The 14655-nt window shown below is 52.9% G+C and overlaps 4 protein-coding genes across 4 annotated transcripts; all 4 read left to right on the plus strand.

Moving 5' to 3' along the window:
- Positions 1-26: 26 nt before the first annotated feature.
- Positions 27-2183, plus strand: NECHADRAFT_32786 (uncharacterized protein; the record flags this gene model as incomplete). The annotated part of the gene is made up of 1 exon (XM_003046147.1): positions 27-2183. A coding segment is annotated over one exon (2157 nt), but the record flags the coding sequence as incomplete, so codon positions are not given.
- A 1453-nt stretch (positions 2184-3636) lies between these two features.
- NECHADRAFT_103547 (uncharacterized protein) lies at positions 3637-5121 on the plus strand. Its single transcript, XM_003046148.1, has one exon. The coding sequence runs from the start codon at positions 3810-3812 to the stop codon at positions 4905-4907; it is 1098 nt and encodes a 365-aa protein (XP_003046194.1). The 5' UTR covers positions 3637-3809; the 3' UTR covers positions 4908-5121.
- Positions 5122-7887: 2766 nt separating this feature from the next.
- On the plus strand, positions 7888-9975 carry NECHADRAFT_66755 (uncharacterized protein). Its single transcript, XM_003046149.1, has 5 exons — positions 7888-8060; positions 8108-8184; positions 8232-8314; positions 8363-9517; positions 9567-9975. Exons 1-5 carry the CDS (start codon positions 7891-7893, stop codon positions 9780-9782), a joined length of 1701 nt encoding a protein of 566 aa, XP_003046195.1. The 5' UTR covers positions 7888-7890; the 3' UTR covers positions 9783-9975.
- A 1350-nt stretch (positions 9976-11325) lies between these two features.
- Positions 11326-12001, plus strand: NECHADRAFT_91293 (uncharacterized protein; the record flags this gene model as incomplete). The annotated part of the gene is made up of 2 exons (XM_003046150.1): positions 11326-11701; positions 11793-12001. 2 exons carry the CDS (start codon positions 11326-11328, stop codon positions 11999-12001), a joined length of 585 nt encoding a protein of 194 aa, XP_003046196.1.
- Positions 12002-14655: the final 2654 nt, after the last annotated feature.

Here is a 14655-nt window from a genome sequence, read left to right on the forward strand (position 1 = left end):
TGTTGAGAAATACTGACCTGATAGAATCCCCGGCAAAAAAAGAAGCTCAATGGCCTCCGAGGTCTCCTCATGAAGCTTTGTTGAGCACTCCCCGCGGACGAGAGCGATACCGACGTATGATGGAGACATCGCCTTCACCTTCACCGTCAAAGAGAGGTCGCAATCTACCTTCGATGAATCTTTTGGCCGAGATCGAAAATGATGAAGAAGAGGATGAAGAGACATTGGAGTTGAAGCTCCAGGAGATTCAGGCTCGGCTGAAGTTGAAGAAGCTACAGAGTGCCAAATCGAAAAAAGCCGAAGTCGATCTCCACACCACCACGTCAGAGTTGGCGATATCGCAAGTACGCCCAAGGCGCGCCGCAACTCCAGAGGCAAATCCTATCCAAGTTCCTGCGTCTCCCGTCAGACGAATCCAGGGACCACACACTTCTCCTAGCAGGGTGCTTTTGGGGATCGACAAGGGTCTCAAGGCTAAAGACATTTCCTTGAAGCGCGCGTCGAGCTACAGAGATTCTCAAACATCGATAGATATTGGTCACACAGGAGGTTATTTGCGAAGATCGAGAACCACGACCAATGTGACGGAGTCGCGCCCTCTAAGCTTCAACGAGCGTATCGCCTCGGTGAGGACAGAAGAGGCTGCACGAACCCAACGTCAGGAAAAGATTCAAAAGTTGAGATCGAATGCCTTTGGGATTGGTCAGGATGAGATGGAAAGATACAAGAAGAATGCTGTCGACATCCCGGATGAACCACTTCAGGCCCCAGCCTTCTCCAGAGAAGAGATCATGTCCACCAAGCCGCAAACAAGGCCGACCCAGGAGAGTCGAAAGAAGAAAACACCACCCGGTGAGGTCCCCGAAGACCAAGCCGCTGGATTCGAACCATATTCAAGCTTTCATTTGTCAAAACGGATTATCCCTCATGGTGTCCTCGCCCGCCATGTGTCAGGCAAAAAGGTCTATACACTCAAGGATCTCCTCAGAGTTGTCAAAGCACCTGACTTTGCTTTACCCGATGTGGAACATGACATTGTCGTGTTTGGAATCCTGGCCAAAAAGTCGGAACCTCGTGCACACAAGCCAACTCAAGGACGGAATGGCAAAACAGAGGACCGAGGAAAGTACATGGTCATGACACTGGTGGATCTGGAATGGGAACTGGACCTTTTTCTCTTCAACTCGGGCTTTACACGGTATTGGAAGCTCACTGAAGGGACTGTTATTGCGATCCTCAACCCTAATCTAATGCCACCGCCACCAGGGAGACAAGACACTGGACGGTTCAGTCTTGTCATCAACTCGGACGACGATTCCATCATTGAGATTGGCACATCCCGTGATCTAGGGGGCTGCCAATCCGTCAAGAAGGATGGCGAGTTGTGTGGTTCGTGGATCAACAAGAAGCGAACTCACTACTGCGAATTTCACTCAAACGAAGCTATCCGCAAGCAGAGAGGAACCAGATTGGAAGTGAACGGCAGCAGCTTTGGGGCAAGGAAGAACAACTCTAGAGAGGTACACAACTGGGGCCAGGAAAAGAAGCAAGAGTCGTCCAGGAAGTACGACTGGGAGACCAAGACACACTGGTTTGCGTCACGGACTATGAGTGCTTCCGACTTGATTGATGGAAAGGACAGAACCCCCAACGACCGCAAGGAAAGGGCCGAGTTTATCAAGAGAGACTTGGAGGCCAAGGAGAGAGAGCGAGACATGATGAAGAAGCTCGGACAGATTGGAAATGCAGCAGGAAGGGAATACATGCGGCTAGGATCACGAGCAGCACCAGGCACATCACAGTCGAGCCAGGCATCGAACCAGGTATCGGACTCCGAAATCTACAGACCCGACGCCAAATCTCTGGGGCTCTTGGGTAGAGATCCCGCCATCCATCTCAGCCCTGTCAAACGCAAACGGCCTGACAGCTCACAAGCAGGTTCCCAAGACGGTTCACTCGGTAGCAGCAGACAATCAGCATTCGGCTGGGGAAGCAACCTCAGGGACAAACTCTCCAAGATGAAAGAAGGAGAGAAGCTACGCAACGATCAACCAGTACGGAAAAAGACTAGATTCGTGACGGACAAGGGAATTCGCGAAGCCGGCAGAGAGAGCCTCGGCAATGAACTCGTCGAGCGGCAGGTCAGGCTCGAAGACGATGATGACGAACTTGTTATTGTATAAATCAAAGATAAACAGGCGCTACAGGCATGGTTGGATTGGAGTTGGGCCTACGGGTTACATTACGAGTGAACGATTTGGTCAGATTATTCGATATTGCTTGAATCAAGAAACAGTATTCATCAGCCGAGACCGACAAGTACCGATATCTCATTTCGGATCAAAGGCTGCCCCCAAAGCACAGCCACCCCCGCCAGTGATTGTGAGGAGACTTGGAGGAGACTTGAGTGAAGAGTCGACAATGCGAGGCTGCGGCGCGGGCACAGTGCATTCCTTTCAACGCACAAAGATGGAGTTGATGGACTATCGAGTGCACTACCTGACCGGTTTAGCTGTCCGGGATGCATCCGGTCCCCGCACTGGAGAGTCGGGGAATGGTATTGCAGACCCCGCGGGGAAGAGTGCAGGATGTAAGTGATCAGAAGACGTTCGGGGATGGCCGGGTCAGACTGAGGTTTTAACCGTGTTGGAGTTGAGTTGTGCTTGACCGTATGCGGTGAAGGGAGAGCTAACCAGGCTGTGTTGAACCCCACTAGTTAACATGGCAAACATAGTCTCATTCACGAGGTGAAGCTCAAATTATGTATATTCATGTCTTGAATGTCTTGGTAAGAGTTGAGACTTGGGCGTTTTGACTCAACCTCGTATATCGACGCAATAGGATCAGGATCAACCATAACCTCCGCTCAAAGACACCAGCTTCAAGACATCAGCACCTTGGTCCTGATCCAGTCGTTGCGGGGTAACTGAGGTCTGCATGATGACGAGAGGTGCTGACAGTCTAATGTCATGCATATCGACCTTGTCTACAATGTCAAAGCAGCTTGAACCGAACGTGATTGAGGTGCGTCATTCACGTGCCATAATTGTCCGCTTGAGACTCTGCCACGCAGATTGTTACACAGAAGTCCATGAGATCTTGTGACGCATCCTTCCTTTTGTTGCGGTATGCAGGACTCTTCGGGAATGTCATCAACCTACGATGCAGCTATATGCAAAGACATCCAAGACGAGGTGTTCACCAAGGTCACCTGTTGATGCAAAACAGCTTATTTCCTCTCAAACTTGAACATAATCAACAACGGGCCTCATCCGACAACGCTAACCCCCACGGAGAGTTGCAGAGCCTCGGTCTTGAGGCCCCGTCAACCCCAGATTCAACGACCCCAATGCTCCGCACTGTGTCGAGGCCCCCTCACTATCAGATGCACGCCGGCGGAGCGGTTTACCATCTACCAATGTCGAAGCTGTGAATGACTGACCGGTTGTTTTTTCCATCTTTTGATTGCATCAGTTAGTCGGCTTGCGAGTCTGGTCCCTGCAAGTTGGGCACGAGATCAGGAATCCGGAGTTGACGGAGACGAAGACGAGATGATGTGGAGATGTCGGTATCTTGTGATATAAAAGACGTTGCGTCCATCGCTGTTTATAGCATTCATCAGCAGTTATTCAGTATAAAGCATTGCGTATATATTCTCGACTGCTCTGTTGTCTCACATCTTCTCTCAATACTTTTCTCGACTGCATTAACTCTCGAATCTGCCTTGGCTGCTATATCCTGGCTTACACCTACCTTGTCTGCCTGCCTACAGCCTGCCTACAGTCTACATACCTACCTTGACGATCGACATGTCCCCTCACAGCGATGCACCCTCACCTGTTGGGTCCTTTGGGGTCCAGCCTTACAACCAATGGCACTCAAGCTCAAGAGCCAACAACTACTCAGACACCTCATCCGGCAGCTCCGCCGACTCAATAGACGTGCGGCACTCTCCTCGCCCTCTGATCCCAGGGGTCTACGTCCCAACCATGTGCTTCTTTGACGACTCAGAAGACGTTGACACGGCTGCCATTGCCGATCACGCTGTGCGACTAGCCAGGGCTGGAGTCACCGGCCTAGCTACCCAGGGGTCCAACGGTGAGGCCGTCCACCTCTCTCACTCGGAGCGTCAGCTCGTCACCGCCACCACAAGAGCCGCCTTGAATGACGGCGGCTTCTCACATATGCCCCTGATCGTGGGATGCGGGAGCCAGAGCACGCGTGAGACGATCCAGTATTGTCGGGAGGCTTGGGAGGCTGGCGGTGACTATGCGCTGGTGCTACCTCCGTCATACTATGCCACGTTATTTGCTCCGGCCTCGGAAACCATCCTAGAGTATTTCACAACAGTAGCGGACAAGTCACCCATCCCCATCATCATCTACAACTTTCCCGGTGCCGTGGGAGGCATGGATCTCTCGTCGGACATCATCGTGACTCTTGCGGCGCACCCAAACATTGTGGGCGTCAAGCTGACGTGCGGAAACACTGGCAAGCTGAACCGTGTAGCCGCGGCAACCCGCAAGCTCTCTACTACATACAACCCAGCACGGCCAGAGTTCCTTGTCCTCGCGGGATCGGCTGACTTTCTGATCCCATCCCTATCCGGAGGCGGACACGGGATCCTGGCTGGGCTTGCCAACATGGCCCCGAGGGCGTGCATCAAAACGATGGAACTATACCGGGAAGGCAAGGTTTCCGAGGCACAGAGGCTGCAGGAGGTTGTCTCACAGGGCGACTGGACGGCCATCCAGGGCGGTGTGGTTGGTGTAAAGGCTGGGCTGCAGGCATGGAGGGGATACGGAGGATTTGCCCGGAGCCCTCTGCCGAAACCTACGGCAGAGCAGACGAAACGGTGGAAGGAAGGCTTCCGTGACCTGATGATGCTGGAACAAACACTATCATGATGGACACATGATGAGCGAGACATGATGAGATGGATGAGAGTCATGAGAAAAGAAAAGAGAAGAATGGTGGATGAGACCTACCCGGGACCTGCATGGGTAGAGGAGGTTGTCTCACAAAGCAGGCCTGGTATGACAGCAAAGCGTGATTTTTTGCAAACCATTGTACTTACTCCCTTGTTCCCTATTCGATCCCTGAATTCAATTGTCTGATAAACTGACCCGCCGTATGGGCTATGCTGTTTCTCGTTGAGTAAGACGTGGATCTCATTGTGTTGGGCCGGCCGGCCACGCTTGGTTTGATGCTCCGCAAAGATGATCTGCAGGAACCGCTGGCAAAAGAGGAAACCAGGACGCCGATCAGCAGATGATCCCTCTGCCGTGTTTCAGCTGACGGATAATTTTTTGGGATTGAATGCCCGCTGGGACATGTCAGCGCGGAGCCAAGACGCCGGGGATCGACGGGGGAGGGAACAAATCAAGATGCGAGGGGCGGTAAGCGAGTTGCTGCGTGGCTCTTTATTACTCAAGTTGTTTGCTGTAAATATTGGATTGAGAGATGCGGAGTACATGGACAAACAAGCCAGTAAGCCTTGGCACGATCGGGATCTGGCCACTAAGATCATGGAGTGGTAGTCTTAGATCTGCTACGTGGTAGGCTCTCGCATTAGGTATTGCATATTTGGCGTTGAGGCCCTGCGGTAGAGATCCAAATATGGCACCCGTCAGCTCTTAAACGGGGCCATTTGTGTCAAAACGAGATCCGGTTCTCAACGGAAGGAGGGGGATTCTGAATATAGATGCCCGAATATGGATGACCCGTGGATGTTGGTCATGTTGCACTCTATCGCCATGGCGTTGAACCAAGTTGCCAAAGTAGGTTGCCAAGATCATCAACTGATGTTTTAACTCAAATGATGATCAATTCCGTCGGTTGGCGGAAAACGTCGAGCTAAAAAGAAGACGTCACAACTTCAATGATGGTAGGGCTCGTATCGGCATCCTATGCTTAGATGCTTTATGCTTTATGCTTGATCGGGACAAGGGCGGTGTGGTTGGGCCAACACGAGGTTGCCAGCTGGGAAGATGGATGCGTTACATGCGGACGCCCACAGATGGGATGTACACAGAGATTCACGACCTGCGTCTGCGTCTGCGCGTGTAGAGCCTGTAAGTGGTTGACCGAGATATGTATGGCTTACCGCAGGACACCCTTTTGACAGTAAAGCATCGTATGAGAATAGCCAAGCGAGGAGCCCGTAGTTAAATGCAATCTCAGGGGATTCGTCAGGTTAATTTCAACAAGGTACGGATACCAAAAGGGCAAATCAATAGTTCCAATAGAGTGGCATCACGCGCCAGGAGTGGCGGGCTAGAATCGAGACGAGGCTTTTCGCCCCTGGCGCCGTCCCCTTGAGTTTTTCTGTAGTCAGCCCTTGCAATCAATACTCCGTCCCTTTTACCAAGGAGAGGCTAGTCCCGAGCTAGCAGTTGCAACGGACAAGCCACGAGAGGCGTGAGCTGGTGGCTGTTTCATGGGAACTGAATGGGTCAACTCGCGTAGTTCGGTGGTGAACTAGCTTAACGGTGAGCACAACCAGAAGTGGCCGAGACCGTAATTAATCCGTCATGATCTAAAAAAAACACACACTCTCTTGAGAAGCACACAAAAGGACTGAGCAGGCCTTCACTTTCAGGTGGCTCCGTTGAACCTGAGGGGAGGGCTGTCAATTGACCAAGCAGAGGTGCAGCCGCCCAGCCCTCTTGCGACCTGCATAGGGATTCACAAGACGGCAGAGAGCCTCGTATTTGGGCGTCTGCCGAGTGGTCATCCTGGACAGCAGGCGAACGTGCCGTCGGCCGTGGCTTTTTGGCGGATTTGCCTTGCCAGCAAAAACAACAACACCAGGTCTACCTAGACGCCTGACGTAGGATTGACGCACCGAGACTTGTTTCTGGAAACCGGCTGACCTTGTGGCTGCCAATCATTGACCCGACCCGACCCGGTCTATTCACGTCTGGGTGCATCTTGAGGATCATCATCTTTTTTTGGTGCTCGAATGGTTGGTGCATGGCGCCGCATTGCATTGTCAGCTTGTGCGACCAAACGGCGCGTCGAGATGATCTCGGGCCAGTTGTTAGACGGGCCTTGTTTTCTGGCCCTTTGTTCCTCAGCTCAGCTCAGCTCTGCATACTCTCTGTCCCGTCGGCAACTCTGCGCCGAGGCCTGTCGCATCGGAGCCTGCATGGAAGCATCAGTGAAATTACACAAGCGCCAAAAAAGGACTGTTCCATGAATTTTAATCGAGCGCCAAAAATACGACGAGAGTAAAAAATCTCCACTGCAATGCTGCCAGGACCAAGCTGGGCGCTACGCCATAGGCTGTGCCTTTCTCCTGAGAGTGAGTGTCCTTCGGCTGGCGGCGTTCGGCACCTCCAGCCCCAGCTTTCTAGCCCGTGCTTACACGAGAGAGGCCTGCCATTTTACTGGTCCAAGTTCCTCAAGCTTACAGGCCTCGCTCAGGCACCGCTGACGCTACCGCCGGGCTGGATTTGTGGCCTCCCTATGAATTTCCAGGCTGAGAGGTTGTGAGGTAACGGCAAGGTGGGCCACTCCTCCTCCAAAGGGGGCACAGACTTCGTGGCGTTACGAGCGTGCTAAAAAGTAAACGTGCATGGGTGATATTCCCTTTTACCCTTCACACCCTCCCCCTTGTCACCCAGGGAGTCCAGTCGCGAACCCCTTTGCCTTGACAGAAGGACGGGAGTTGCGGAAAGCAGATGCGGAGAAGCCATGGATCCCCGTGTTGCGGCGGTCGTGGTGATGGACAAGCCTAGTCTTGGCCCAGCTGGCTAGTTCAGGCTTGGACTTATATTCAGTCTCTTCCCCTTCTTCATTACCGTCCGTCTTGCTCTTTTCCTGGTTCAAGTCGTCTATTACTTCAATAGCACGACCCCAAGTACACTCGTTTCTAGCAGGTCAATCATGTTCCTGGGCAAGTTCTTCATTGCGGCTCTGGCCGTCGTCGGCGGGGTGAACCCCGTCGAGGCCCAGACCCAAAACATCTTCATTACTGGTGTTCCCGTCTCTGGAGGGGGAGCTGTTCCTGCTCGAAAGAGCATTAACGATCTCCAGCGAACTGGTGGTCCTCAATGGTAAGAGATGTCGATCTGTTGTGGCGGCCTGTCAACTAACTTGTCAGGGATCTCTACATTCGCGCCCTCCGCACCATGTACGATGCCAAGGAGACTGACCTCAAGTCTTACTTTCAAGTTGCCGGTATGCAATCACGTCAGGACTCACAATTCATTGTACTGACTGTCTAGGTATCCACGGCAAGCCTTTTATTCAGTGGAATGGCGGCGGCGGCCGAAACGGCAACGGCTGGCCTGGGTATTGTCCCCACGGTGTATGCTCGACGTTGACCCCTTTCAATTCAACCACTGACCCCTCCTAGGAAAGCCTGTTCTTGACATGGCACCGTCCCTACGTCCTGCTCTTTGAGCAGATCCTCGTCGAGCACGCCAAGAGACTCGCCAACCTCTACCCTACCAAGTACCGTCAGCAGTACGTCAATGCCGCCAACACTCTTCGATCCCCCTACTGGGACTGGGCCGTCGACGGCATCCCCAACGCCGTTGTCCCCCAGATGGTCAACGTCAAGGTTCCCAACGGCAGCGGCCTCAAGACCATCAACATGAAGAACCCTCTCTACACCTACACCTTCCCCAAGGACGCCGTTGCTGGCAAGTATGGACAGTGGGACGACGAGAACCGCGCTCGCATGTTCCGATGCCCTGCCCCTGACAGCTTCCCCTCGACCGCCAACGGCCTCCTCCGCCAGCGACCCTACAAGCAGTGGACCTACGATGTCCTCACCCACTCGACCAGCTTCGCCCAGTTTGCTTCCACTGGCAACAGCGGTGCCTCTCTGGAGCAGATCCACAACGCCATTCACTGGGATGCTGCCTGTGCTGGTCAGTTTCTGATGGCCGAGTTCTCTGGCTTCGACCCCATCTTCTGGATGCACCACACCAACGTCGACCGTCTCTGGACCTACTGGCAGTTCATGCACCCCGACAAGTCCAGCTTCACCGGCTCCTACAGCGGTGGCTCTCGTTACTCTACTCCCCAGGGCACTCGCATCACCCCTAGCTCTCCTCTCCAGCCCTTCTACGCTGCCCGTGGCCGTTTCCACACCTCCAGCTCCGTCAACAGCATCCGAAACTTTGGCTACACCTACGCCGGTCTTGAGTACTGGCGCATGTCCGGTTCTCAGCTCACCAGCTCTGCCCGCAGCACCATCAACAGCCTGTACGGCTCTAGCTCCAGCAAGCGTGGTCTTGAGGGACGTGCTGATGGCAAGACCACCCGTTTCTTCGCCAAGGTCAGCCTTGATGTCACCGAGGTTGAGCGACCCTGTTCCGTCAACGTCTACGTCTCCGGCAAGCGAGTCGGTGGCCTCGTTGTCATGAAGCAGCCTGAGGAGGGTACTGTCCACGGTGCCTTTTCCGTCGACGATGCTGCCGATACTCCTCAGCTCCTTGGTGCCTGCTCCCCCACCAAGGTTGCTGACACCATCACCACCGGTCTCCAGGTTGAGATTGTCAAGGTATGTAACTCGCCACTCATATATCGTAACCCTCCCTAACTCCATCTAGGTCGACGGCTCTAAGATTCCCCTGTCCGAGGTTCCTAGCCTCGAGGTCAGCCTTGAGAACGTTCCTTACACTCCTCCTGCTGCCGAGGACCAGCTCCCCAAGTACGGCGAGGCCAAGGATCAGCCCGCCGAGGCTGTTGGCGTCTCCAACGTCAAGGCCCTCAAGGCCATCAACGCTTGCGGTGGCAAGCTGCCTTCCTTCCAACCCCCCAACTAAAAGGGTACATCACCAAAAAAATCTTCTTGTCATCATTTTTGCCCTAGCCGGCACTTCCTTTGGCCCAAGAGGCAAGGAAAGGGACACTTGCAAACCGCAAATTCTTCTAAGTAGTTTTAATAGCTGGCAGACGCGTGGAGTCATTTTGTATTTCGCCAGACTAGGTCTATAGTTGCTGCAATAGTGGCCCTTCACTTTCTGTTTCTCTATGATTGGTGAATGTGTGTGTTCCATATATTGATGTGATGCTTTATTCAATATGCTCTATTCCATACCCCTTGATACTATGAGCAGAAGTGGAACTGAACGAGAATGCCATGGGATGGTGTCTGATGTCAATTTGGCCTGTGAGTCAAAGAACTAAGTTTGCCTTATAACATGAGTTTGGGTTGAACTGTTCACAATTACTTTACTGGTGTCGGTTTTCTGATGTGACTGTGCTCTGTTCCATACATCGATGTGGTGTTGTTCAGCATGCTCCGTTCCATACTCTTCGACATTCTGTGAAGAGGAGTAGAATCGTGGACGAGAATGCCATGGGATGATGTTCGACGTAATGTTGGCATGTGAGTCATGGGGCTGAGTATTCATGAACATGAGGCTGGGCTCAACTGCTCACAATTACTTTACTGGTGTCAGCTCATGACGACATATAGAATCACAGGTCGCATACCACGCTGGTGATGCTGCCCTGGATAGTGTCCATAGGTTCTGGCGTTGAATGTGAACGTTGAATGTGAACGTTGATGAGCCAACGCAAAAGTTCCTCTCGCCATTGAGTAGTCATATGGTTGTAATATGGAACAGCAGAGTTACGTGCTACACCTTGGCATGCTGATTCGACCCTCCTGTTGGCTGTCTTGATCTCTTGGCTTCTGGATACATACTATACACATGCTATGACCCCGGCCGCTTAGACTATGCCATCAACTTAAAAGTCTGATTAGGCATGCATGCTAAGCTTAACTATGAGGCATCCAGACCTATGCAACAGTGACAACTGAACCTACAGCAGCATCGAAATTATGCTTCTTAAACTCGGTTGTCCGGGCGTGTAGTTATCAAGGCTCAGACCAGGGAAATAGAGTTCCACAACTAGGGCAGGGGTATAGCCTCATATACGACCTCGTATCTGAGATTGCCGGTTAATACACCGGAATTGCAGGATTGGCAGGGTTGCGTCGATGCAACGTCGGTAGGAAGTTTCTGGAAGTTGTCATTTCGTCTCGCTCATAGCATCTCGCCTCGCGTATAGCATCTGGCCTCAGGCCTCACTCGTAACATCTGTCTCTCATAAACAGGGCTGACTGCCGTGGACCTTGACCTGGTGGCAACGACTTCAGATTCCAACATATCCCAACAAGGGTTCCATGTTGACTGTTGCCAAGATGAGGCCAGCCTGCATCTCATCTCGACGGGTCTTGACGACTGCCGAGTGGATCTGGGGTGATCACGTGGGTTAGTTGCTCAACATCGTGAGCCTGGTTGGTCCATCAACTTCCCACCACCGACTTGCGTCAATTGCTTTACCTTGAGACCCAGAATGTCTTTTGAGATTATTGTCCCCTCCGAGAATGACGCCCCCAGCATGGCCAGTGTCCATTTGGACGCAATGGACCCCAATTTGCTGATGCATGCCCAATTTCCGAACATTGAGAGCCTGGAATTCCTTCGAGGTTGGCTTTGCAGAGAGACGATGGATCACGTCCGCAGCGACGACAAGGGCGTCCTCATCGCCCGAGACACAGACACCGGAAAGATATTGAGCTTTGTCAAGTGGGCAATTCATGGCCTGCGGCAAACGCGGTCGGACAGCGAAGACGAATTCCCGGCTTGTTGCCGGCGGGAGTATCTCGACTCATATGCAGCTCTCACCAAAGAAGCAAGAGTCAAGGTGCTCGGTGATAAGCCGCATTACCGTGAGTTTTCTCTTGTCGCCGAGTTGCTGATCGAGGCTAACGCGGGTAGACGTGTCATATCTCTGTACGGATCCAAAGTTCGGTGGTCGAGGAGCTGCTTCTGGACTTCTTCGACGAGTTCAGACCGAGGCAGCAGCCGACAATGCAGCAGTTATTCTTGAGGCTACCATGAACGCCGTAACCTTTTATGAGAGGCTCGGCTTCAAGGTCCAAGAGAAACTCGAAATGACTCTACCAGCACGAGGATCCAGCGAGCCAACCGAGCTCTACGAGGAGAGGACCATGGTCTGGGCGCCTTAGACAGATGTCAATATCCGAACCAACTTTGATCAAGGACGATACTGTCTCCACCCTCACGTGGCAGAAATGCAACTCAACAACGTTGAGATGACCGATGAGCGATAAACGTCGGCTCACCGCTTCGGCGAACTTGACCGTAACGTGGATGTCGGCACTCAAACTGATACGCCTATGGATCCCATTATGAACAAGCTATCGCATCGCGCTTGGCATCAAACAGCCTCAACTCAAACCATGGCCCCGGACCGAACCATGACGATGATGCTCCGGAGATATCCAAAACCGCAGGGCCGGGCTTGGCACCATGTAAAGACTCGGTCCGTGCAGGAGCATGGGCCACCGGGGCAGGACCGGCAACTCCCTCACGTCCCCGTCCCTGCAGCCCCCACGGCGGACAAGATGTCGACTGTCGGGCAGCATCGATAGGCGCGCATGCGGCATGTCGTCAGGGACATGGAGTCTCTGAACGGGGAGGACTTTGTGGGCCAATCATGGAAGCTGTATTTGGCTAGAGAAGCTGAACCTGTTGATAATGATGGACTGATAGATCTCGAGTCGCGTGCGGATCCCAGAAGGGAAATGTTACTCATCGATTCATATCATGAAATTGAAGATGCCGAGGCGCGGCTGGCGGTATTAACTTGATGATGATGGGGAAGTTGAGTCGTTGTCATCGGAGCAAGTCGGAAGCGTCAAGACGGAGAAGGAGACGGGAAGGAGAAGGTCGGTAGGGAGAAACGGCAAGAGACAAGAGCGGGACACAGTCACAGAGGGGAAGGAGCTTCGCAAGCCAAGCAAGATGGAACAGACCGGTAAAGTGAGCAGATGGATACCTACCTACAACAAAGGGTATCGATTCGCGGGTGGTCGGTACGATTCAACATCAATTGTCGGACTGTCTGAGGCGAGAGCCAGTAAAAAAAAAAGGTTATTTTAGCCGCCAGAGACCGTGCAGGCAGCTCCGTTTTTCACTGAGGCCACAGGCACCAACCCCCCGAGCCATTACGTTACAGCAACCGCCAGACCATGCAGAATGAGGGAAGACAGGCTCTGCAATCGGTTTTCCATTTGGTAATCGGCGTCTGTCTGCGCCCTCGGGACGGTCAACCTTTGTGTATCAGTACCTATCATGTCTAGCGCTGACTTGCCTGTCGATAAGTCCCGCGACATGCGACATGCGACGCTCATGTCGTCTGCGAGTTGAGGGTTCCATCTTTTCTTTTTCGCCATTATCTTTTGCCATTATGTATTTCTATCTCCTCTACTTTTCTCGAGATAAGCTCTCTGCTACTGTCAACCATTCAGTCTTTGCCCTCCAACTCAGCATCCATCCAATCCTGCCTATGGCGGGCCGTATCCTCTCTCACCAACTGGTCCAACTGGCATGAGACAAGACCTGGAGTCGGATCCGCGCATGCTACACCCTTGACGAAAATGAGCTGGTGCCTTTTTTTCTTGGTATTCTTGGTCCTCCGCCGCCGAGAAAACCCCGTTGCGCTGGTCCTGCCTGTTTGGTGCTGGTTGCTAGGATCCAGATGTTCAAGATGGTGATGGAGGATTCAAGGCTGGCCATGGGCTAGGTCCCTCAGCCCAGATACTCGGAGATTGAGCGAGGTTGACAAGGTTTGTTTTGTTTGATGGCCTCAGCTCTTGCAGCTGTACAGACACAAACAGCTCTCCTTGCAAGGACAAGCGAGACCGCTCAGACTGTGACTCGACCATGGTTACACAGGCTCCATCCGGATCTTGTTCAGTGGACAATGCAGTGCAGCTTGCCCTGGGGAAAGGGTACCCCAAGGTTCCCCATTCGGGACAAACTCCGAGCCCTCTTGGGTCACCAAAAGGCTTGCCCCGAGCTGGGGATCTGGAGACCCCTCGAGGTACTTTTTTGTTTGTGGTGTTCCCCGCAAACGTTAGGTACCCCTCTCTCACATGCCTGTCTTCCACATTTGTCGCAAATCCTCTTTCTTGGCTGAGGCGGTCTCTTTTCTCTTCTGCTTTGTCTTTTGTCATGGTTGAGCGTTTATCCTGCAGATACTCATATTGACTTGACACGGTCAACTGACATTCTGTTTTACTCTGTCACTGTCATACTCCCCGAGCGTGCACCGGCCGTTTCAATGACATCAACTCTGATAGGCCTGCTAGCTTATCTCGCCGTTACCTGAGGGGCATTCTATCAGCGCACAACATTACAGTAACCCTCGGATTATCTTCTCTCCAAGTCAAGTCAACAAGTCACGTCAGAAATCACCATCTGAGACCTCGCCTTGCATCGCTTGTCGTCCAACGTCCAATCCTATCCCCGGTTCCCCAGGCTTTATCCCCGCCTGGAGTTGAACATCAGAAGCAGCCAGCCAGAAGCAGCCAACAGATCTCAGCGGGCGCACCAAGCCCAGGTCGTCTCGTCTGGTTGGGTGCTGGTGTATCGCCGCCCGCAAACATCCCGCAAGCAACCAAGCATCGCGCGACCTTCTCTGCGTCTTGACACGACTCCCAATCGACTCGATATCAGACTGACTCAAACTGGACCGAGACCGACTTTGGTTTTCACACAGCTCCAGCTCCTTAGTCAACTCTCCCCGCTTGCCCGCCTTATCAGCTAACCCCCCCGGTCTCCCGTCTGTCGACCGACTCCATCGGCGCCCATCTGC

The sequence above is a fragment of the Fusarium vanettenii genome, assembly GCF_000151355.1.
Source record: "Fusarium vanettenii 77-13-4 chromosome 2 genomic scaffold NECHAsca_18_chr2_1_0, whole genome shotgun sequence".
NCBI classification, from domain to species: domain Eukaryota; kingdom Fungi; phylum Ascomycota; class Sordariomycetes; order Hypocreales; family Nectriaceae; genus Fusarium; species Fusarium vanettenii.